Here is a 24,335-nt window from a genome sequence, read left to right on the forward strand (position 1 = left end):
GGTCCCGTCCGGTCCCTTCTCTGCCGCGGGGCGGGAGGCGAGGTGCGGGGCATCCGGAGGGAGCCCGGCAGACGCACACGTCCCCCCGCCCCCGGTGCGCTCCCGGTTCCAGCCGCGCCATCGGTGCACGTCACGGGCACAGGCGGTGGGATCCTCCCGCCACTAGGGGGCGCGGCGGCGGGCGCCGCTCTGCTCCGCGCCCGTGACCAGCGCGGAGTCGCCGGGAGACCGAGCGCTGCCATGGAGGCGCGCGCCGCGGGCTGCGGCCTGCTCGTATCCACCGGGCGCGGCGGGGCCGGACGGGCGGGGGGAAGTGGCAGGGCGGGGTAGGCCAGTCAGCGGAGGTTTCCTTAACTGCAACGCAGAGTGTTGCCGGCGCGGAGGTGCGGGCCGGGCGGCGGGAGCCCTGTGTTCTCGGCCTGGAGCGGCGGGCCGGGCGCTACGGGTGAGTGCGGGCCGGGCGAGGCCCGGCTCGGCTCGGCTCGGCTCGGCTCGGTTGGTGCCGCCGCGGCGGGGCTTCGGACGGGACGCGCCGTGCCCGGGCACGGCTCGGTTCTCCGCCGAGCTGCCGCAGCCTGCGTGTCCCCCTCGGCGGGCTTCTCTCACCCTGCGGGCGGGGAGCCGCGGGACCGGCGCCCCGGAGGTGCCTTCCCAGCTCCCCGATGCTTCTCCGGCAGCCAGAGCCGCTGCGACCCCCATGTTGGATCTGCCCCGTGACCGGGAGAGTTCAACAGATCTTACTTCTCCCTCCGGGCATCCGCGTCCTGCACGGTCTCACCTTTGTTGCCTTTTTCCTCCTCCTCCCCCAGCAGCTTAGCGATAGAAATCAAGCATCGTGTTTCTGTACACACAGCTCCCGTTTGTGTGTGTGAGCAGGGCGTTGCTCATGGATCTTTACAAGCCTTCCTTCTGTCTGCAGAATCGTTATTTGCTCCCAGGAGAAAGAAAACTCTGATCCGGATTATATTCCCATCAATAGCCGCTTTAAATGTGTGCAAGGTACTGACTGCTGGGGGGAAGGTTGAGAATCCCCTGCTGTTCTTCCTCAAATCCCAAATTTAGTGGTGTTTCCTGACCTGCCTCCTGAGCCAGTGTGGATTGAATCCTTCCCTGTGATACAGCAACTCACATCTTATGGAATCCCCTTGTTCCTCATCCAAGCAGGTTGTCATTCCATGTCAGCATGCACTTTTGAAGAACTTGGCTGGCTCCAATGTGTGGGCTTGGCATCACACAGAGCCAGCACATGCAGACCCGGGTTTCAGGGGCTGGAATTTGGGTGTCTGCTGGTGTCTGTCTCTCAGGCATCTTTGCTATCCCAAGAGTTGGGAGCTGTTGCCTGATTCTTGCATGTTTACATCTAAACTTCCATAAGGTCTAGCAAGCTCTCAGCTCTCAACAGCTACCTGTTGGATGAGGAAGGGCTTTAGGCCTTGTCTTGGAAGGACTTAAATAGCAGCAAGTGACCGTGGGGCAAATCCTTGTCAGAAATAAAAGCGTCTCTTCTTGGATTTGCTTATTCCCTTCTGTACAGCTCAGTGATGTTTTGCCCCTGATCTTGCTCTGTAGATAAGCTTGCAAGTTCCTTGTCACATTGGTCTTTCCCAAAGCAGCTGCACTGATGGGGAAAAACCATCCAGTTGTATGAGAACTGTGTGGTGGGAGTCTCCCTGGGACACTTGTTGGGAGGTGACTGTCCAGGTTCTCTCTGCCAGAACTGTTAAGAATGTACAGATGTAAATTAGAGCTCTTCATTCCTCTGTCCGGACTTTTATGGCTGGTAGCAGCTAGTGTAATTATATGAGTCTTCACTTACTGCAGCATCCAGCGTGAGCTCTACTGATCCTGTTTTTCTCTTTTCCAGAGGCAGAAGAAACTCTGCTGATTGATATAGCTACAAACAGTAAGTCTTGTAAGGGCAGTGATGTGGCCAAAGGCCCTGTCAGGGAACAGCCACTGGTGCTTATTTTGCCTTCCAGGCTTCCCCCAGGCTCTGTGTTTGTCTTCTGCTCAAACAGGGATTGTTTTCCTTCTGATGTCATCTGGCTCTGTCAGACACTCATTTGTCGTGACAGACAAGGTTTGAAATGCAAATGATTGAAATGTTCACAGTTTTTCTTCCTGCTTTTAGAGGTCTTCTCTGTGAGATTGCATTAGGGAGTAGAATTCCTAAAGCCAGGAGAACATGCTGGGGATACCAGCAGGTCGGGGGGACCTCAGAAGCGCAGGGAGAGTAACTTAGGTGCAGGTTTCTATCAGAAACAACACCTGGAAGCTGGCTGGGAAGCCTGGTGACTCTCTGTGAGGCAGCCTGGGCTGACTCAGTGAGTGTGTTTTGAAGCAGGCTGCAAGGTGCGGATACAGGGTGACGAGACGCCAGAGCGGCTCTTCGAGATCCCAGATGAGGAGCGCTGCTTGGGATTCCTGTCGGAAGTGCAGAGCATACAGGAAGGTGAGCAGAGCTGCACCTGTGTGTGTGAAATCCTCTGCCAGCAGTTTTTGACAGGTATGGGTTTTTTTCCAGCCCACCTGAAAGCGTCTCTTCCTGAATCTAAGGACTCAGCCATCTGGCACCAGGTGGAGTCAGGCCTTACAGGTCTATCGCAGGCCTCTTCTCCAGGTACAATCAGCTTTGTTCCAGGGTCTGTGCAGTGCTTGGGTGACCAGGCTGGGAGCTGAGTCTGGCCCTGCTCTCTTGTCTGTTCATTCCTTCCTGAGTGCTCTTTTCTGCCTTGGCTTGTGCATGTTAAGTGCCTTCCTGCCTTGACTTGTGGTTAGTGTCCGTTTCTCCCATTGCCAGAGTCCTACAGTTATATTCCTGCTATGGTTCAGTTTTTTGCTTTTGTGTAGAGTTACATTTTTTCTTTCTTGATCTGAGCTGTTTCAAATTGTTTCTCAGGGTGTTGTTCTTGGATGTTTCATTACAGGAGCTCTGGCGTTTGAGGATGACTTCAACACTCTTAGCCTAGAAGAGAAAAGGAACATGCAAAACCACCAGACGGGATCTCGGCGGGAGCCTCCCCCTCCTCCTGTCCCTCAGAATAAGCAGTAAGTAAAGCGGAATATCTGTTCCCTTTTTTCACTTGTCTTCCTAGATAGCAGAACTAGTTCTAGTGCTGCTCTTGCCTCCTTCCTAGATTTCACCGAGAGAGAGAAGGTACATCCAGAGACCAGCCCAAGGTGACCAACACAATGCGCAAGATGTTTTTTCCCAGCACACAGTCGGGGCAGAGAGAGGGCCTCATCAAACACGTGCTGGCTAAGAGGGAGAAGGCCTACATCAACCTGCACAACTTCAGGTAAGACCTGGGAGGGAAGGACAGAGCTCTGAGATCTTTCCTGTGAGCTCAGATCTCACCCAGGATTGGACCCTGGCAGCTGCTGATGGGTTGCAGCTCTGGTGGCCAATGAGGATGGTGCAGCCCAGAAGTCACCAAGTGTCCATGGTGCAGCTGCTCCTATTGTTTTCTTGTGTGTGTCAGATCTCCTGAGCCTTGGTAAGGCTGGAGCAGCTGGGCAGAAAGGGTGAAGACAGATGTCCCACTATGGTGTCCTGATGTTGCCCCTTGTGACATGGTGTTAAAAGAGCCAGATGTTTGCTGGTGGAATGTCTTACTCTGAGAGGAGTGTCACTGCAAATGAGCCAAGACTGGGAGAACTCTTTAGGAGTGGCTGAGGGAGTGAGGGAGGCTCAGCCTGGAGAAAGGGAGGCTCAGGGGAGACCTTCTGGCTCTCCACAGCTCCCTGTCAGAAGGGCACAGCCAGGGGATTGTTGGGCTCTGCTCCCAGGGAGCAAGGGACAGGACAAGAGGAAATGGCCTCAAACTGCCCCAGTGGGATTCAGGTTGGATATCAGGAAGAGTTTTTTTACAGAAAGGGTGGTCAGGCATTGGAAGGGGCTGCTCAGAGAGATGGTGAAGTCCCCATCCCTGGAGGTGTCCAAGGAATGACTGGACGTAGCACTCAATGCTCTAGGCTGGGTGACAAGATGAGGATTTGGCACAGGTTGGACTTGATGATCCTGGAGGTCCTTTCCAGCCTCAGTGATTCTGTGAATTTCAGTTCCCCCATGGCTGACGTGGCCCTGCAGACAGCTCACAGTATGTGCTTCCAGCCGGAACTCTGTTGTGCTGCTGTGGTTTTCATTGTGTTTTCTAACAGCTCAGCTGCTTTTGTGTTGTAGGTTCTTTGTGGGAACATGGAATGTGAATGGGCAGTCTCCTGACAGCTTCTTGAATCCGTGGCTGGTGTATGACACAGAGCCTCCAGACTTCTACTGCATCGGGTGAGCGGCAGCAACCTGAATTTACTGACGATGCTGGATCCTTGTTGCTCTTGCTGGGATTCAGGAGGGCTGGGCTTGGTTTAGGTTCCTGTTGTGTTCTCAGAGGCTGCACAGAGCTGAGCTGTGTCACACAGGGGCCATCTGAGGGCAAAAAGCCATCGGATGAGGCAGAGGATCAGGTTGAACAAAGCTGGCATGACATAATAGGTTTTCCTGGAGGCATCTGCAGAGCTCGTTTGTTGTCCTCTGCCTAAAGTGGTGTTTCTCAGGGAGAGGGTTGCTGTGAGGTTTGGGATAGGATCCTAGAGGCCCTATGGGGAGATTTTACTGCTTTATTTAGCAAGTGGCCATAAGGAGCTGTTCCTCCAAGGGCTGTTGCTGGAGGTTTCACATTCCTGTAGGAAGAGGGGAATGTGTAAGAGGGCTGGAGGTGCTAAGCTCTTGGATTTCCAGGTTCCAGGAGTTGGACCTCAGCACGGAGGCTTTTTTCTACTTCGATTCTACGAAGGAGCAGGAGTGGCTGTCTGCTGTGGAGAGGGCCCTGCACCCTAAGGCCAAATACAAGAAAGTGAGTTCTGCTCAGTGGCATGGGGTCTTGTTATGGAGCTGGCATGATGGGAAGGAAAAAGGAAAGGGGCTCCTTTCCTCACCTGTCCAAGAAGCAAGGCTTGGAGAACCCAAGGGTGATACTGGGCATGTGCATGCCTGGGCACGTGTCAAGTGTGCCAAGTTAAATGTGGAGAGTCTCTTTCTGTGCCACAGTTGTAGGGAAATACTGTGCTTTGAATTAGAAATTTATAAAGGTGGAGCTTACAATATCTTCATCAAATAGGAGGTAGGTGCCGGAGAAGCAGCAGGTTCAAATTCTCTACCTGTATTACCTTCTCATCCTGTAATATAGAAGCCAGGTGTGTCCTGAGCTAGTAAGTTAAATTAATAGCTTTTCCCTGAAGGAATGGGATGATTTATGAAGTGAAATCTTCAGGAGCCTGCTGCCTTGAGTCAGAATTGCTTCAACTGTGGCAGCAGGACCTTGTCCTGGCTGGTTTAGAGCAAGACATTGGTTTTATCTCTGCTGTGACAAACCTTTCTGCTGCAGACACCAGTCCAAAATAAATGAATGGGTTTCCCCTTCCTCCTTAGCCTGTGTGTTTGCTGTCATACCCCATCCTGCTTGCTCTGAGCCAAGCTCAGGGACAGGTGTTACAGTGAATGAAGCAGGGAATAGAGCATCTTGCTGAACTGAGACCCATTGAGGGGAGCTAGGAGTCATGGCCTGACCTGCAGAGAGGCTCCTGCTCCCTCCCCTTCCTGTGCTTCACCTGAGTGTTGGGTGATTTTCTCCCATCTTGGTGAAAGGGAGAGCACAGGATATGGCTGCAGGAGGGGGAAGTGGCTGAAGCTGTAGATAAGGCTTGTGGTCACTTGCAAGTTGTGCTCCTTCAGAGTAGACTGAGTGCTAGGCTCTTGCAGCTGAATTCTCTTCTCTCAGCTTCTTTCCTCATTCCATAGACTTAATCCAACACATGTGAATGTTTCTGTGCCTAGAGGTGAGCATGCAGACTGCTCAAGGAGGTGAGGCCTTGTCACTGTTCCAGAGTGTTGACACTGCTGTTTTGGAGGTGCAGGAAGGTCACAGACTGGACAGTGTTGGCTTAGCACATGTAAAAGATCAGCAGCAGACCTGAGATCCCCACTGTGACAGGGCACGTGAGCACAGTGTTAACCCCTATGGGCTGAGCTCTGCAGGAGCGGAGAACTACTCAGATCCGGACAGGCCCTTGGCTTTAGGGAGCAAGTATTTCCTGAAAATGAGTCAGTCTGTGTAGCTCAGAGATGCCTTTTGCTACCCCATGCATCAGGCACATCTGCCTTGGGGAAATAAGAGCCTCTCTGTCCCATTTCCCTCTGCACTGGAGTCTGGAGGAAGCCAAGGTGAGTTCTGACTCCCACTGCACCTGCAGCCTTAGGACAGCCCCCGCTGTGGGCCTGGCTGGAGCACTGGGAGCTTCTCTGCTTGTGCTGGTTAGAGCACGGCAAGGGCTGAGACCTGAGTCACAAACCTGCTGAGCATTTATTCAGTTTCTCTTTGCCTACCCTGTTGTAGGCAGGGACCAGAGCGGGGAATGCAGTGAGCTCAGCATGGCTGGCACCTCCTGGGGGGTGATAGATGGACCCCAAAAACCTTGCTGTGGATGGGAGACCCTTTGAGTTCTGTTGTTGCAATTAGGGATTGAGTACAGAACACAGGGAGAGGCAGAGCATCAGGCAGAGCACATCAGAACTGTATTCCCATTGCCTCTCTGGGAACTTAGGCTCCTGTTTATTTTTGCAGGTGCAAATGGTCCGCCTGGTTGGGATGATGTTGCTCATATTTGCTAAGAAGGATCATCTGAGCAATATCAGAGAGGTTGTGACAGAGTCTGTGGGCACAGGAGTCATGGGAAAGATGGTGAGTCACCGAGGCCAGCTTGTCGCTTCCCTGTATCCATGCAAGAAGTGGCATAGTTTGGTTTGGTTCATGTGTACCATCCCAGTCTTCTCCCCATGCCTCACCTGCTACCTGCTCCAAACTCACTAGTCCCTCCTGTCCCCAGGGCAACAAGGGTGGTGTGGCCATCAGGTTCATGTTCTACAACACCACCTTTTGCATTGTCAACTCCCACCTGGCTGCCCACGTGGAAGACTTTGAGCGCCGAAACCAGGACTACAAGGACATCTGTGCCCGGATGAGCTTCATCATCCCCAGTGACAGCCTATCTGAGCTCAACATCATGAAGCACGAGTGAGTTGTACGCTTTTGAAGTGGTGTCAGGTAACCCAAATCGAGTCAGACTTGCAGCAACAGGAGGTTTCATGCAGATAGGTTTTCTGGCTTTATGAAATAATTTGATGTCCCAAGGGCTGTGAAGTGCTGCAGTTCCTGCAGACAAGCTTGTCACCTCCTTGCTGTGGTGCCTTGTTCACCCTGTCCCCAACATCCCTTTCCTTGCATTTGTGTATAACTTCCTTTTCAGCAGGCCAAAACAGAATGCAAATGGTTGTTACTTCTGTAATTAATACTTAAACAATTTAAAAACCAAAAATGTAGAGTGGATTAGTACTGAAAAAAACTTCAGATATTAGATTATCCTTGATAATCCACTAATGGAAATGTTGAGGTTTGACTGTAAACAGGAAGAGCTTTGGTACTAGCCAGGGTTTTAAATTTTAATCTTTAAATGAACCCTTTATGGAGTAAAGAGTGAGTCCCATGAGTTGTTTCTTTAGCTGTTGATAACAAGAAGACTGTAGGCCTGTTTGGAAGCCTGGAGAAGGAGCAGGGTGGGAGTGGGTGCTTGTGAGATGTGGCTGATGGCTGAGATGGGAAACAATGTCCAGAAGATTGTAAACTCCAAGAACCTAATTCTGTTCCTGCTAATTCTGTGTCAGGCAGTCTTGGCTCAGTAGGTGGTGCAGCAGTGGCCTGCTCTGGTTGAAGGAAAGGCAGTGAAAAACCAACAGGTAAAAACAGGGTGTCACATGAGGGACCCTGCAGATACAGATGCCTCACCTGTCCCAGCTGACAGGCTGGCTCTGCTTAATGAGCTCCACCATTACCCTCTTCCAAACACGAGAAGAGCCTCAATACCAGCTGGATTTTGTGTGGAGCTTGGTGGGATACACTGGCTTTGCTTCATTGGAGAGTCAGTGCTGTTCTTCGGCTCTTTTCAGGCTGAGGCAAACTTGTTATCTCCTACTAAACCAAGTCTTCTGTCTTTGGGTAATTCCAAAGGAGATGGACTTAGTCCTGTAGGATCTGCTGTCACTATAAATTTCTGCTGTTGGACTCAATCTTTAATGTCTCCTTTTTGTCTTCCATATGTCTCAGCCTTAATGTGGTTTTGAAAAGGGATATGTTAACTGAGCTGATCTGCTCTCAAAATTCTCCCCTGTGAGGGTGGTGAGGTCCTGGCACAGGTTGCCCAGAGAAGCTGTGGCTGCCCCTGGATCCCTGGAATTGTTCAAGGCCAGCTTGGATGGGGCTTGGTGCAACTTGGGATAGTGGAAGGTGCAGGGGGCTGAAACAAGATGAGCTTTAAGGTGCCTTCCAAACCAAACCATTCCATGATTCTATGTTTGTCTTTGTTTGCAGTGTTGTCATCTGGCTGGGAGACCTGAACTATAGGCTGTGTCTGCCAGATGCCAGTGAAGTGAAGAATCTCATCAGCAAGAACGAGCTTCAGAAGCTGCTGACGTATGACCAGGTCAGTCAGGGCAAACTTGCTCACCTTTGCCCCATCCCTGGGCGAAACCTGTCTTGGTTTAGGATGTGTCTCTGCTTGGGAGGAGCTGGCAGACATGGAGCTGGGGAAGGAGCTGGAGAACATGTCTGATGAGGAACAGCTGGGGGGGCTCAGCCTGGAGAAAGGAAGGCTCATGGGAGACCTTCTCACTCTACAACTCCCTGAGAGGAGGGTGCAGCAAGGTGGGGTTTGGTCTCTTCTCCCAGATAACAACTGGTAGGACAAGAGGAAATGGCCTCAAGTTGTGCCAGGGGAGGTTCAGGTTGGATATTAGGGAAAATTGTTTTATGGCAGGAGCTCTCCAGCCATAGCATGGGCTGCCCAGGGCAGTGATGTCCCCATTCCTGGAGTGATTTAACAGGCATGTAGATGTGGCACTTGGGGACACGGGTTAGTGATGGCCTTGATAGTGGTGGGGGAACAGTTGGACTAGATGGTTTTGGAGGGCTTTTCAAACCTACATGATTCCATGACACGCTGCAACAAGGGTCTGGACATAGACATGGACAGTTAACCGTGACAGAGCTCTGGATGTGCTGCTTGCAGCAACCCCCTAAACAAAACCAGAATGTCCATACTGGGGTAACCAGGTGACTCAGGCAGTCACTGTGTGTTGTCTGTGTCTCTGTTCATGAATTCTCTCTTAAGTACAAATAACAAGCTGAACACAGGCATTTATCACAGCAACAAACCTGCTGTGATCAATGCTGTGGAAGAGGTATTGATTTGGAGCCCAAATCTCTGCCAGTTGGACCTGAATTCTGTGCTGTCGCCTTCCCTGCTCGGCGGTTCCCTGCAGCGCACAGAAACTGGCACCAGGTGCCTTTCAGGTGAAGGATTGACCTGTGAAATATGAACAGCAGTGGTGCAATATCACCTCTGACACAGTTTAATGGTAAATTTGGTTGATTGTCCTCTGTAGCTCATTTTTCCTATACTGGAGATCTTTGTGCATGAAACAGTTGTAGCTTAGGTTTTAGTGAGGGAAACATCCAGGCGATTTTTCAGGAGAGGAAACGAGCAAAGAAAGGTGGTGTCAGGTTGTCAGGCCAAGTGCAAGTTTGGAGGCTCTTGCTAAAATGATTAATAGGGAAAGATTAATGATGGCAATCTTAAGCCTGAAAACTGATGAAGGCATTTAGCAATTAATATTTCCCTGAACTCTTGTTTGATGCTGCCTGCATGGTCTGGTGAGCAGTACTGTGCCCATTTGTACTCCTCCTGTTTGGAAAATAATACACTTATGGGTTGAATTTTTACTTCTGTTAAAGGTGTGAGGTCTGAGAGGCAGTTCAGGGGTGTCTGTGAATTCTGTGGCCACAAGTTGTGGCTGCTCTGCCTGTAGATCTGCTCTCTGACACTGCTGTGGCAGGAGACGGTTTCTTGGGTTTCGGTTTGGTTTGTTGCTTTTTTTTCTTTTAAAGCTTTCTTTTTCTGCTTTAGCTGAATATTCAGCGCACTCAGAAGAAAGCATTTGCGGATTTCATGGAGGGAGATATTAACTTCATCCCCACGTATAAATATGACTCTAAAACAGATCGCTGGGACTCCAGGTACATTGGCTGCTACTGGGTATATTTACCTATGACATAAAACACATTTTCTCACAAATCTGCTTCCTAGAACTGTGAATATCTGTCAGTGTTATATTTGGCCTTCCATTATTTCCTGGTTTCTGCAATAAGCAGCCCCTGTATATGTTGACCAGGCCACATCCCTTAAACTTCTGTTGCTGCTAATCCCACTGGATGAAGGCAGGTGAAGTGTGAGCTCAGGTGACCCTGCACTGGGGGCTTTTTCTATTATCAGGGACAGGCAAACAGTATAAAAAGGAATTGAAGAGCTAAGGAAACAGGCTCTCTGAGTCACCCTGTCCCCTGACTTGCACACCCTCAGGGTGGCTGCACTGCAGTAGCAACTGTGGTTTGTGCTTGGTGCCTCCCACAGACAGGGCTGCATCTGCTGCAGGGGCTGCTCCAAAGGGAGAAACTCCCAAGAAGGACTTCCAAACCACATAACAATTGATTTTGACTCTGCCATGTTTATGAATCAGCACGGTAGCAAATATGAAGAAGGATTACCCGGGATTCAGACTTCATAACATAATAGTAATCGCTGAGTAGACTTTCCATAGTGGAAACAATAAGTGATGGGTTGGATTGTGGGCAGAAAGGTCTGGCAGCAAAAGAAAGTCGTGCAGCTTGGGTCACAGCACACATAGCTTCAGGCTGTGGAAATGGACTGAGAGTTATTTTGCTTCCTGGTGCTGGAAAGGATGGAGATTTTATTTTCCATATTGGGAAGGGGGAAAAGAGCAGAAGAAATAACAGAATTCAAGTTGGGGTAACTAATAGGAGTTCATCCCATCACTGCTGTGATGGTGTGGGTGGAGGGAACTGCCTAGTTGGGAAGGGGAACAGCTTGGATGGTTTGTTAGGATTGCTGGATTTCCCTGGTAACCTGTTTGTCTTTGTAGTGGGAAGTGTCGTGTGCCAGCATGGTGTGATCGGATCCTTTGGAGAGGAGGGAACATCAATCAGCTCCGGTACTGCAGTCACATGGACCTCAAGACCAGTGATCACAAGCCTGTCAGCGCCCTTTTCCGCATTGGGGTGGGTTTGTGTATGTGTTGGGGCAGGACCTCAGCACTGCCAGGCGTTCCAGGCATTGCTTTGGGAGGTGGGGATGGAGTCAGGCCACCTTGCTAAGATTGTTGCAAGAAGACAGATAAACCCATCTGAAGTATGCGGGCTGTAGGGGTGCTGCATCTGGCAGCACTGGAATGGGTGAGTCCCTGTGTTCCCTCCTCCACACGGAGACGCAGCAGCTGTGTGGACCTGGTTGTACCTGTCTTGTACAGATGTGTCATCTGGTTCAAACCTGAATGCCTTCAGTGGAGAGTGGCAGTGGATTTGGGTTTTCTGGTGCAGCAAATGAAGACACTCCATGTCCATTTTTGCTACCTCCTGCTCCCTGGGTGTCTCAGGTCTCAGAGAATGGGGTCAGGCTAGAAGGGACCACAATGGGTTGTCTGGTCCCACCTCTCTACTCAAGCAGGGTCATCCCAGAGCACATGGCACAGGATTGTGTCCAGATGGTTCTAGATGCTCTCTAGTGAGGCAGATGTCATAGCCTATCTGGGAAATCTGTTTCAGTGCTCAATCACCCACACAGTGACGTTCTTCCTCATGTTCAGGTGGAACTTCCTGAGCATCATTTTCTGCCCATTCCTCTTGTCCCATTATGGGGCCCCACAGAGCAGAGCCTGGTCCATGCTCTGAGCTCTCACTGCAGACAGGGACAGACAGATGAGCTCCCCTTTCAGCTGTGTGTCCTCTCAAGGCTGAACAGCCCCAGCTCCCTCAGCCTCTCCCTCTAAGGGAGATGCTTCAGGGTCTTCAGCATCTCTGTAGTTTTTGCTGGACCTGCTCCAGGAGCTCCGTATCTCTCCTGTACTGGGGAGCCCAGAACTGGAGACAGCACTCCAGGTGTGCCTCACCTGGGCTGAGTAGAATAGGCTGAGTCTCTTTAAAGGAGAGCCTTCCTCCTTTCCCTCTGGAGAATCATGAGGAATGCTGCAGCATGCCAGTGCTGTCCCACAGAGATCACTTGCAGTGATCTCCCAGTTGTGTGACCAGTGGCCAGACAGACCCTGTTAACATCTGCAGGGGTGAAATCTATGTGAAGTTGCAGACACAGCTTTGGAGTGCACCCAGGTGTGTGAACTCTCTCAGCCTTTCAGCTGCACAAGCAAGTGCTTAGAAAAGTAATTCACTTCTTCAGTTTGCTTGTGATCAAGAGAATTCCTGTGAAATTCTCTTTACTCAGTCAGAAGCTTTACTAAGTGTTTTTTGTCTCTCACAGGTGAAGGTTGTGGATGAGCAGAAGTATCGGAAGCTGTTCGAAGACATTGTTCGTCTAATGGACAGGATGGAGAATGACTTTCTTCCTTCGCTGGAGCTGAGCAGGAGAGAGGTGAGGATGAAACTGGAATCACTGTCACTTCCCAAACACAGCAGCCTTCAAAGTGCCAGAACTACTTTCAAAGACTTTGGTTCAGTAAACTGGATTACAGGAAGTTGAACTCTATCCTTTTTTTATGATCAGGAATTGGGTTAGAGAGGACATGTCTTGGCTCCTTGGCAGGACTTCTGTGAGGACTTCTGCATTGGGTGGGCTCCTTTTAGCCATGGGGGGCAACTGCAGAGGTGGGGTGGGGCTGGCCATATGCCATATCCTGACCACTAATGTCATTTGATTTCTCTTTGCTGTGCAGTTCGAGTTTGAGAACGTGAAGTTCCGTCAGCTGCAGAAACAGAAGTTCCAGATTACCAATAATGGGCAGGTCACCTGTCACTTCTCCTTCATCCCAAAGCTCAATGACACCCACTACTGCAAGCCATGGCTTCGTGCTGAGCCTTGTGAAGGTTACCTGGAGCCAAGTGAGTGTGCTGCTGTAGAGCCCCCATCCCATCTCCATTCAGTCCTTCCAGTCTTTCCCCTGTCCCACCTTTCTTGCCATCAGTCTTGTCTGTTTTTCTATTGTGGCCTTTGTCCCTGCCCACTGTCCCTGCCCAATTTGTCCTTGCCATCCCTTTTGGAGAGTGTCCATGTGCTCCTAAGAGCTCCGGTGTGTTGCAGATGAGAGCACGGAAATCTCCCTGGACGTGTACGTCAGCAAGGACTCAGTCACCCTCCTGAACTCCGGTGAGGATAAAATTGAGGATATTCTTGTCCTGCACTTGGACCGAGGGAAGGACTATTTCCTGACCATCAGTGGGACCTACCTGCCCAGCTGCTTTGGCACCTCACTCGAGGCCTTGTGCCGAATGAAGCGACCGATCCGAGAAGTTCCAGTTACCAAACTCATAGACCTGGTGAGTTCTGGAGTAGCTCTCTTTATCTGGACAGGCCTGATTCCCTTCTGATTGCTCCCAAAAGCAGTAGTGCCTGCAGCTCGGGTCAGCTGTGCTGGCTCTGAGGGATTTCGCAGAGCTTGAGGTGCTCTTTTATTCTTCCCCTCTAACACAGCTGATGGCTTTTGACAGCCTGTGCTTTATCCCTTTTTTCTGAGTAGGCTCTAAATATTATTTGATGGGAAGGAAAAGTGATCCCAGCACCTCGTGTTGGTGGTACTGACGCTGGCAAGCTCAGCTGGGTGGCACTACTGTGTTGTAAGAAGTATATAGGAGTAAGGAGGTCCTCTGCTCCAAGGTACCAGGGCTGCTTCTACCATGACGAGTGCCCCGGGAGCCTTTTCCTTCCGGATTCCCACTGCTCAGGGCAAGGAGCAAGCAGAAGCAGGAGGACTGAAAGAAAGACTGTGGTGTGGGTGTGGGGTGCTGAAGGGCACAGTTCAGCAGATGAGCAGTGTCTCAGCCTCTCTGGCCATTTCCTCCCACACCAACCACAAGTGAGAGATAATGCCTCGGGTGAGAGGTAACTCATCAGTGAGAGATCTCTCTGCGGTGCAGCGAACTGTTCCTCCCCCCAACCTTTGCCAGCCCCTAGCATTAATATTCCTCCTCCCAAAGCCTGTTGTGTGCATGAGAGGGGGTGCAGTTGTGCCCTAGTCACCTCTTGTCCTTTGGGTATTTCTCACAGCTGCTTCTGGGGTTAAGCCCCATTTTGGGGATGTAATTCTGATTTCCAGGCTGGTTTCATTCATCTCTTCTTATTGCCTTCCCTGGCTGTGTTCCAGTGAGGTGCAGCAGCTCCTGAGTGAGCAGCTCCTGAGTGCCATTCCATGTCCCCATTCTTGTTCAACCAGGAGAGTCATTTCTTTCTGTCCACCTGAAAACTCAGCCCCATTGTTTGAGTCTCTCTACCATGTTTGCCAGACAAACCTTCCTTCTCCTCTCATATCTTGCAGCCTTACCCTTACATGAGGGGTTTTTTGTCCAATAAGCTGCTTCTTTTCCACCTCTGTAGATTTGCCAGCTTCCACTTCTATTGCTTCCACATTTTCCCTTCAGCAGTTGTCCTGTGCCTCTCCGTGCCTCTTCCAGTTGCCATCTTTTATTGTAGGTACCAACTTTTCTCACAAGTTCAATATACAGAAAAGTCAGTTTTATATCAGAATTTTGACTTTGTAACATGCAGTCAGGCTAAGCAGGATCCAGGTGGCAAGATACAGTATTTGCCTCCTCAGGTCAAGCAACTGATCCAGGCTTCAGGCTCCTCAGACTTCTCAGGATTTGGTTGAAAGTGAGTCTTGTTCTAGAAGTGGGTCTGGAACATTTCACTAGCCTTGGTTGCTTTTCCACGTGCTTTTTCCTCCTCAGCACCAACTTCTTGCTTGATAGAGAGGAACCTGGGCCCAGACTCTTGGCTCTACCCTTATAAACACACACTGTTAGATTTGTAAGAGTGCTTTGAGTTCTCCTCCTTCTTTTACCTGTAGATTTCCTTCTCCTGTTATTTGATAAACATCTAGAAATACAGGAAGCAAAATAATCAACAAAAAGCACCTGTCGCAGTATCTGCAGCAGGCACAGAGCTCCTCTTATGGACATGGGGGATATTTTAAGTCTTTTGGTTCTGATTTTACCTGTGAGCTGAGAAATCCTTGGAGTTAGGGCAAACTGAGCACTTACTACCTGGATCAGTGATGTAGGTGCTTCCTGCCCAGCAGTTGGGTTCCCTGAATTTTGGTGCTGCTCAGGTGGTGTGAGGCTGGCAGTGTCTGTGCCTTAAGAACCTCCTGCACTTGCATAGTGTTAGGGCCCATCCTTCGCTGTATCCAGTGTTTTCCTCTGCCTGGCTAGACTTTGTGGTTTTCAGTGGAGTGAGGTCTGGAGATCCAGTCACTAAGGGGCCTAAGGTAGGTGGGTGTGGGGTAGGACAGTGGAGGTAGGAGTTTGTCTGGGAATGGCTCTCCTGATTGTCCCAGAAGGGAGACAGTGACACGGCTGCTGTCACTTGGACATCTCTCCTTTGGGATTTCAGTATTAGTGTCTCATCCTGTTTTTTTCTCGGGATCCTACTGAGGGTTTTAAAAAGCCTCTTGAAGAACCCGTGTCAGGAATAGGTGAGTCTTGTGCAGTAGATTGTGCTGAAGGCTTAACATTAGGGAGAAATTGTTCCCTGTAAGGATGGGGAGGCCTGGGCACAGGTTGCCCGGATCTGCTCCATCCCTTAAAGTGTCCAAGGCCAGGTTGGAAGGGGTTTGGAGCAACTTGGTCTAGTGGAAAGCATCCCTGCCCATGGCAGGGGTTGGAACAAGATAAGCTTTAAAGGGCCTCCCAACCATTCCGTGATTCTGTGGAGAGTTGAGCAGTCAGGCTCATCGCTGGAGATGAGTCACACGTTACAAAAGGAGCCTCTCCAGTGCAGGTGGCTGTCTGCCCTCCCAAACCTGGGACGGTGTCCCTCCCTCTGTGCCTCAGGAGAGAAACCTGTGCCAGCTCCTGTTTGGAGCAAGGTGTTCCTGGGAAGAGGCCAGTCTGTTGTGGCTCTGTCAGAACTCAGGGAGCCTCCAAAGGAAGCGGGCACTGCAGAGGCCACAGGGGACCCTGAGATGCTACTTGCTACTGGTGTCCCTGTGCCGTGGGAGCTGCAGCTGCTCCCAGCTCAGCCTGGGAATGTGCTGGGGCTGTTCCATCCCTGGAAGGTTGATCTGCCAAGACTCAGCATGAACAACCTGCTTCCGTTTCCTCCTGCAGACTCTGTGAGCAGTGTCCAGCCGGCCCTGGCTGTTTAGGGGTGGCTGTTTGGGGATGCTGAGGGCTTGGCTGTGCTGCCGGCGGGCTTGGCACACTCCTCCCTGCACTATGCTAATGCTCTTACGCTGTAGCAGCAGCAGCAGGGTTTGAGCACAAACCCTCATTCCCCTAACTGTACCCAAAGCTGCTTAGAAGCCCTGTGAGCTCCACAGCTGCCACATGCTCAGAAACACAGATTTAGCCAAGGGAACGTTTTATCTCTGGCCTGGTCACAAGGGAAGATGGCTCAAATAACACAGGGACAGTGATTCTGACCAGGGAACTTCTTCCTGGTAGATGCATCTCACCTGCCCGTGGCCTGGCTGTTGGCCAGCAAACAGTGCTCTCCAAGCCCCTTGGAGGGGTTTCCAGAAATCCTGACAAGGTTGTGCATCATGTGAGCAGGATTGTTCCTAATTGGCAGGCAAATCTCTCACCACAGGTTTAACTTTGGCCATGTCAGCAAAATGTGTGAAGGACCTGGTGTTCAGTGGGTTCTTGTAATGCAAATTAGGCTTCTGCTTAATCAGAAGAGTTAATCCCAGAGTGCTTTTTCCCTCTTAACCACGCTTTTTCCTCTCCTCTCTTTCCTGCTGCTCTCAGGAAGAAGACAGCTTCTTAGAAAAGGTAACACAAGCAATTGCTATGTGGCAGCCTGCTTCTCAGTGGTGTGTTTGTAAAGAATGAGAGCTTTTCCCTTGTTTTCTGTGGCAGAGGAAAGGGGAGGGGAGCACAGAGGGGACACAACTGCCAGCAAAGCTTCTTAGCACAGCTGTGGGCTAGATGAGTGCATGCAGAAGCACACAGTGACCCCAGAGCCAAGCCCATCTGAGTTGCTAAAGGTCACCAAATTTGCTTTGGGGGAAAAAAATTACTCTCCTGATCCTGACAGGATCTCCTGAATATCCCTTTTTGGATATTCCCAAAAAAGATTGGCAACTTTTGACGTATCTCTGACGATGTGTGGAAGGTGGAGTTCACCACGCCCTCTCAGACCTGTGGGAAGAGGGCTGGAGTAGGAAACTCAGGCTTTCTGCTCCTTCCATCTTCTTGTGTCCCTGTGAAGGCCAAGGGAGGGCCTCATGCAGGAGGTAGATGTTTCTGTGCCTCCTCAAGTGGAATGGAGCTGGGGCTCCTGGTTCTGATGGCCACAGTGCCTGAGCAGGATCACTGCTTCCCTTGGCACTGCTTCATGCTCGGTGCTGGAGCCAAGCAAGGAAAACACATCCTTGGGAGAGCAAGTGGGAGATGCTGGGGCGTGTTCCTGCTCTCCCTGCACTGGCTCTGACATTTGTAACTTTTTTGAGCTGGTTCTGTGCCTGCTTCCCGGGCTGAGTGAGTTGTTCCTCTCAGGGCTGTCAGCGCAGTGGCAGAATAAAACAGGAGAGGGAAGGAATGTTTCCTCTCTAAGAGGGGATCAAGCTCGAGTCTTTAACCACATGAAGCTCACAGTCTTCCTTCTGGCAGAGGAGAAGGGAGGAATTTGGTGCCATCCTAGGAGCAAATTCCCGTGGGAAGGACATGGCCATGCCTCCCTTCCTCGCAACAGGGCAGGAGAGGGCGCTCGGCGCCTGGCTAATGCGCACCCGCCTCCTCCTCCTGCTCCTCCTCCTCCTTCTCTTCATTCTCCTCTGCCCTGAGGCACCTCGACCCTTCTCCTCCTCTTCCCTGAGTACCTGAGATCTCCTGCATGAGGGTGTCCACAGCTCTCCCAGTCATGCCAGAAGCTGCTCCAACATTTGGCTCTAGTGATGCCCTGGCAGAGGGGGTTTCTGTAGAAGAGCCTCAGCCCTGAGAGAGGGTCCCCAGCCCTGGGAGAGGATCTGCAGCTCTCTCCCTTTCCATCTTAGAGGAATTATGTAATGCCCTTGCCTGACATGCTGTCTCCCAACCTTCCCAGTGCATGTGGCTGAGCAAGGCAGCCATGCAGCCATGACCCCCCCATCTGCCAGCTGGGTCAGACCTGGCGCTGTGCAGGGCAGAGCTGTGCTGTACAGTCTGGCAAGAGGGGCTAGTGCCTATGCCACTGGGGCTTGTGCCAACCCAGGGTGTGTCTGCACACAGCGGGGAAGCCACCCCAGCTGCTGGCAGTGACTGTGTGTGCTGCAGGGACAGCCATGGCAGTTGTCGCCTCAGCTGGAGTGAGGTGCTTTGTGTGTGGCTTGTGGACTCCTCTGCTGGTGCCGGGGTTGTGTTCCTACTTGTGCTGGTTCCTGGGTGCTTTGGGAGTGCTGGGCATGGCTTCCTCCTCGGGGCTCACAAGGATGTGAGCGGTCATGAAGTGAGAGTAAAATCAAGCCAAGAACATGGATCCAGGTAAAGCTTGGTGTGATGGAGATGTCTGAGCCATAGAGCTCATCAGCTGCTCCACATGAGTAAGCAGGAACTGTGACAGTGGTGGTGTGTACTCAGTGACACCTCTCCTTGGGAAAATCAGGGAAGAAGCTCCAGAAATTAGGACAATTCCAGAGCCCTGAGAGCAGCTGGGGCTGGAGCACACCGGAGTCAGGGAAGACATGGAATGAGTGGGGACAGGGACTGGGCTCCCCAGCATGGGAGCTCCCACAGTACAAGGGCTTGTTGGCTGCAGGGTGGGAGCTGGGATGGCACTGGGGCACTGTGGGCAGCCAGAGCCTCCTCCTGGGGGGCTGGGGCTGTTGGAGAGACCAGACAGGTTGTTCTACGGGGCAGCAGGAGGGTGAGCAACCAGGACCTGTGGAGTGATGGCTGGTGCTGTGAAAGTGAGTCAGGGCTAGAGCACCCCAGAGTCCTGCTTCCCCTCTCCCGGCTTTCCCTACCAGGGACTAAAGACCTGAGACAGAAGGGACTGAGGTTTGCCTGAGCCCTTGTGTGCTCTTTGTCCCCAGGAGAAATCCATCCTGCAGATGGGCTCCCTGGGCTGTGAGGAGGCAGATGAGATGCCACTGCAGGTGCCAAAAGAGATCTGGCTCTTGGTGGACCACCTGTTCAAGCATGCCTGCCACCAGGTGAGAGGGAGGGAGAGGGAGAGGGCCTCTGCCACACTGGAGATCTCCTGGTAACCTGGTTCCTCACAAGCACCTGGAGATCAGCTCCAGTTTGATGTTTACAGGGCAAGGCTTTTCCCCATGCTCGAGGCACTGGGCTGGGTGTCCCAGGGTTCACCCCTCAGTCACTGGCTGTGTGCTTCAGCCTTTATGGGAAAAGTGACTTTGTCCATCCCTGTGGTGTTTTTGACAGGAGGACCTGTTCCAGACTCCAGGCATGCAGGAAGAGTTGGAGCAGATCATTGACTGCCTGGACACCAGCATTCCTGAGACAATCCGTATCCTTCCATGATGGATCTTAGCTCTGCTGGGAGAGCTTGCTCTCAGGAGAGCTTGTCTGTCACCTTTACCTGGCAGGGTCCCTGGTAGGGGTGGGCTCTCCTTCCTTCCAACCACAACCTCTCCGAAAGCTGAATCTGTGGTGGCCAAAGCAGCCAGGGGGCTCTGGAAACTTCTCCAGGGCTGTGGCAAGCACAGGAGCTAGGATACTGTGGAGCATGGTCAGGAGAAGAGGCTAATGGAGCAGGGGGCTTCTGTACAGCCAGAGGGTGGGAAATGTAGTGCAGGGTGGATAAAGCAGCATTTTTCAGGGATGGGGGACAGTGGAGGAGGAGGAGGAGTGGTTAGACAGGCGTGAACTTGCATGACGTCAAAGGAGGAAGCAGAGATGAATATCTGTGGAGGGAGGGGATCTCTCTGCTCAGCATGACCCTTGATTCCCAGTGGTCCAGCGGGTAGTAATCACTCTGTGGCTGAAGCTCTCCTCATCTTCCTGGAGGCTCTGCCAGAGCCTGTGATCTGCTATGAGCTGTACCAGCGGTGCCTGGATGGGTCCCACAGCAGCCGGCTGTGCCGACAGGTGCAGGGCTGTGCCAACACGTGGGGCTGCTGCCAGCTCAGGGCTGCTCCTGATGCCATGGGCTGTGCCCTGGCCCTGGCTCCTACTCCCTGCCCATGGGCCAGCAGTGGCTCTGGGAGCATGGAGCTCTTCCAAAGAGACCCCAAATAAGCCCTCTGTCACCTCAAGCACATGGGGAACAGGAGCCTGAGGAAAGGGCCGAGCCACCCCTGGTCCTGAAGGCTTGAGTACCTGCTCAGAGTGACAAATCCTGTCCTTCCATGGAGGACTGTGAGTGGCTCTTAACAGCTGGTGTGGCAGCAGGTCAGGCCATGTATGTCCTTGAGCAGAGGGGGATGTTTGGGGCAGTGAGAGCTGGGATCCAACTGAAAACAAGCAGGATAGCGCCACAGGGTAGCGGGGACTTTTTCCTGGTGACACAGCTTTTTTTTCCTGGTAACACAGGTTTTGTTGAAGAAGTGTCACCAGGAGCCATGGCCCACAAGTGCCATCAGCACTGGGCTGCAACTGTGGGTAGCTGCTCTGGGGCCCGGAGTGCCACGTGTGCCCAGGCTGCAATGGTGGGAGAGCTTCCTCACACCATTTCCTTGCAGGTGATCCTTCAGCTGCCGAGCTGCCACCGCAACGTGTTTCGGTACCTAATGTCCTTCCTCCGGGAGCTGCTCAAGTACTCAGAGGACAACAATGTCAGTGCCACCATGATCGGTGAGTGTTGTTCCTCTTCAGCCCCTGCTCAATCCCAGCCTCTTCCTGCACCACCCAAGGTCTTGATGCCGCACCACAGACTGATTTTACCTGCCTCCACAGCCGCCCTGTTCTCCAGTCTCCTCGTGCGCCCTCCGCCCAACCTGATGGCCAAGCAGACCCAGCAGGACCGCCAGCGTGCCATCAACTTCCTCTACAGCTTCCTGCTCACCGGGGACGAGGAGTGACTCCTGCCATGTGCCAAAGCCGGGGCCCGCACTCAAGCTGGGCCTCTCACAGCTCCGAGGGGTAAAGGCTCGAAGCTCTCCAAGTGGCGTGTTTACAGTTGGAAGGGATATGTTCCCCGTCCTTGCCATGCCATACCCCATGCTGCAGAGGACCTGCACGCTCATTGCACTGCCATCCACCACCGGGGCCTAGGGCTTCTCTGTGGAAGCCAGGTGGATCTGTCATTACCCGAGCACTGTGCCAGCACCCATCATCCCGTGGCAGTGTCACCAGTTCCCCAAGTCACGCTTCTCTCCGTGTCACCCCTATCTCCCAGGAGCTGCTGTGGAGAAGGGTGGGGATGGCTTGTGTTGTCGGAGGCCTCCTTCCAGTGCCAGGTACACGTGCTGGTGCATACACCACGCCAGACTGGTGTGGGACATGTGCCACCTTCTGCCACACTGCCCTGCCAGCCCTGATGCCATCACTGTGCTATGGACTGTGGTGACCCAGGAGGGTTGTTTGGACATTTGGCCTCTCCCCTTTGGCAGGGCCTTCCCCCCTCCCCTCCCTCCCAAGACACAGGGCCCCGGCACACAGGTCTGTCCCTGCATCCCCCATTCTGCCCTCACTCTCCCTTCCCCTCCCCAGCTTCCCTCAGGGACCCAGGATGGTGGGTGGTTCATAGTGGCCAGGGTCAGGCAGGGCTATAAGGTGCCCTCTGCCCTTCCTGGGCTGTCCTGTGCATCTTGAGCAGGGTGGGACCCCTGTCCGTCCAGCCCAGCCTACAGCATTGGGGTAGGACAAGCTGGGTGACTCAGTGCCATTGGATGGGGTCCATTCTCTCCTCCCCAGGGTGCTAGCAGAAGGTGCAGATTTGGGAGCTGAAAGGAGCCAGAAATGCTCCTTGAGGGCCAGAGGAGCAGCTGGGGGGCTGTGCGGGGGTGCTGCAGTGCAAGGGTCAAACACAGCTGGGGAGGGGACAGCCCTGGGGCTGGCAACTGAGGGTACAAGAGTGGCCTGCCCCACTGAAACACTAAGAGGCCTGTGGGGCCACATGGCCTCAGCTGAGGGAGGCCAGAGCCAAGGGGAGGGGGCTGCTGTCACAGAGCCCCTGCCAGTGCCTGGACTTAGTCCAGGGTGTCGTGTGACCCTGCGGTCCCCATGCACTGGCTGAGCTACTGCGGGCTCACCTCCCTTCTGCCTTTTCCTTAAAATTTTTAAAATGCGTAATTTATTGGGAAACTGTTCGTTCCAAATAAACCTCCATTGTGCAAGGCCTGGGGGCTGTGCCGGGCACGCCTGCCCTCCCTCACACAGCTCTGCTCTGCAGTGAAGCCCTGTCCAGAGTTCCAGGCTCACTCCTGGGGCAGCCAAGGGCTGGATTTTCCCCCAGCCACTCCAGCAGCATGCTAGGCACTGCTGGGGACAGTGACAGAGGGTCCAGTGCCACTGGTTCCTGCTGGTTGAGCTCCTGAGTGCACCCCTGCTGTGCTGACAGCATGCAGCCGGGTGCCAGTAACCTGTCCAGCAGCGGGTGGCACATACCACACTGGGATGGAGATGGCACCAGGTCCAGCCAGGGCAGTGAGTGCAGCAGGGTGGTGGTGCCTATGTGTGGCACACGGCTTTGGCAGCCCTGAGCAGTAATGCCTGTGGTCCCCAAGGCCATGCTGTGCTTGTAAGGGGAGCAGTGGTGGAGAAAGCCCGTGTGTCCTGCCACAGGAAACAGCAGCCGGTGTCATCTCCATCTGCTTCCTGCTGGCTCCTTGGGAGCAGGGCTGTGCCTGGGCAGCTGCTCCCATGCTGTCACGGAGGGGACCAGCACAAGATGTCGGCATTGTTCCCGCAGCCACCGCATTCCTGCCACTGCTGGCGGAAATGCCGGAGTGAGAGTAAAGGCCTGATGCTCCCTGGGGATAGGACAAAGCCTTGGCCTGCCCATCCTCTTCTTCAGGAGGGTACAAGAATCCTTGGGGGGAACCTTGGAGGCTGTTGGGGTGCAACTCCAGAGGTCTCACACATGCATCAGCCCACCATGAACCTTGGCACTGAGGGATGCTGGTTGTGGGGCTGGAGGAGCTGGTGGTGTCCCACAGCCATGCTGAACATCCATTGCTAGCCCTAGGTGGGCAATGAGCTCTCCCTGTTGCCCTGGTGAGCAGCCAGAGGTCCCCAAGGACTGCAGGGCTCTTATGACTGCTCAACCTCTCTCCCAGTGCCCCTGGCATCTGTTTTCCCTGCTCAGTGAGCTGGGACCTGGCAGACCCCATCCTTGCCCTGCTGAGACCCTGCTTGCACACCCAGGACTGCCCTGTGCCCACTGCCTGTGTCCCTGTCCCCAGCACTGCCCTGTGCCCACTGCCTGCTCTGCCCCAGCTCCCTGTTGCAGTGCAGGGGCTGTGGCACAGGAAGCACAGCCGAGCTCAGCAGCTCCCACCTGCCTGCGGGCAGCAGGCCAGGCCAGGAAGAGCCAGAGATTCCTTAGGTCTCCTGGCCCTGATGCCTTTTCCTCTTTCCAGGCTGGCCACAGCCCAGCCGGGAGGTCTTCCCTGGCCTCCTCCTTCCAGGCTGGTGCAGGAGGGCTGGGGTCAGGGCTCAGCTGTGCCGCCCCTGGCCGCAGCCCAAGCATTTAGAGCTGGGCGATGCCTGGGGGACGTGGGACATCGCTGCCTCACTGGCACAGCCTCAAGAGTCACTCTGGGGGTCTACTAAGCCCCCCCCCCCCCCCCCCACTGCCTGTCCTGCCTGTGCCCAGGGAGCTACCCCACCAAAGTTCTTGGGTAAGGTACTGGCTGCTGCAGCTGGGGAGGCAAGCCACGGGTACTGAGGGGTGGTTTGAAGTGCAGGGGGAGAGCCCTCCCAGTTTAAACCAATAGCAACAGTATGGTAGGTTGGCAATGGAGGAACAATAACAGAGCTAGAGGTGGGGGAGCTGTGGCCAGGGCACCATGCCCTACCCCACTCCAGCTCTGGGAGGCTGCTGGGGCTGGAGAACTGGGCATGAGTGCCAGGACAGGATTGAGCAGTGAGCCAGCAACCCTTGCCCACCCATGCAGACCATCATGGGGGCACCAGCAGTGGCTGCTTGGGGTTTGTGGGGTAGCTGGTGGTGGCAAAGCAGCGTGGCAGTGGCTCGTGGGGTGGCCATGAAGCAGGGTGGGGGTGGCAGAGGCTCTCAGTGCAGCTGGCAGTGGCTCACAGGGTCTCACAGGGTGGCGGTGGCTCGTAGGCCGTGCAGCAGGCGTGCAGGAGCGTGCTGGC

The 24,335-nt window shown here is 53.3% G+C and overlaps 1 protein-coding gene across 3 annotated transcripts; it reads left to right on the forward strand.

Moving 5' to 3' along the window:
* The first annotated feature begins 91 nt into the window (after positions 1-91).
* OCRL (OCRL inositol polyphosphate-5-phosphatase) lies at positions 92-22,348 on the forward strand. Of its 3 annotated transcripts, none has more exons than XM_085060807.1 (24): positions 92-273; positions 366-445; positions 920-999; positions 1,865-1,903; positions 2,342-2,452; positions 2,525-2,620; positions 2,928-3,048; positions 3,138-3,299; positions 4,184-4,285; positions 4,739-4,853; positions 6,621-6,737; positions 6,883-7,070; positions 8,421-8,532; positions 10,015-10,124; positions 11,048-11,183; positions 12,436-12,546; positions 12,848-13,013; positions 13,213-13,448; positions 16,878-16,901; positions 19,142-19,261; positions 19,494-19,578; positions 20,032-20,159; positions 20,753-20,864; positions 20,967-22,348. In XM_085060807.1, exons 1-24 carry the CDS (start codon positions 241-243, stop codon positions 21,089-21,091), a joined length of 2,709 nt encoding a protein of 902 aa, XP_084916933.1. In that variant the 5' UTR covers positions 92-240; the 3' UTR covers positions 21,092-22,348. The 3 variants fall into 3 exon arrangements, with proteins under 3 accessions (XP_084916933.1, XP_084916934.1, XP_084916935.1); XM_085060808.1 differs by having other exon boundaries at positions 2,345-2,452; XM_085060809.1 differs by lacking the exon at positions 16,878-16,901.
* The last annotated feature ends 1,987 nt before the right edge of the window (positions 22,349-24,335 follow it).

This window comes from Lichenostomus cassidix, chromosome 4A (assembly GCF_008360975.1).
Source record: "Lichenostomus cassidix isolate B80296 chromosome 4A, HeHo_3.0, whole genome shotgun sequence".
Taxonomy (NCBI): domain Eukaryota; kingdom Metazoa; phylum Chordata; class Aves; order Passeriformes; family Meliphagidae; genus Lichenostomus; species Lichenostomus cassidix.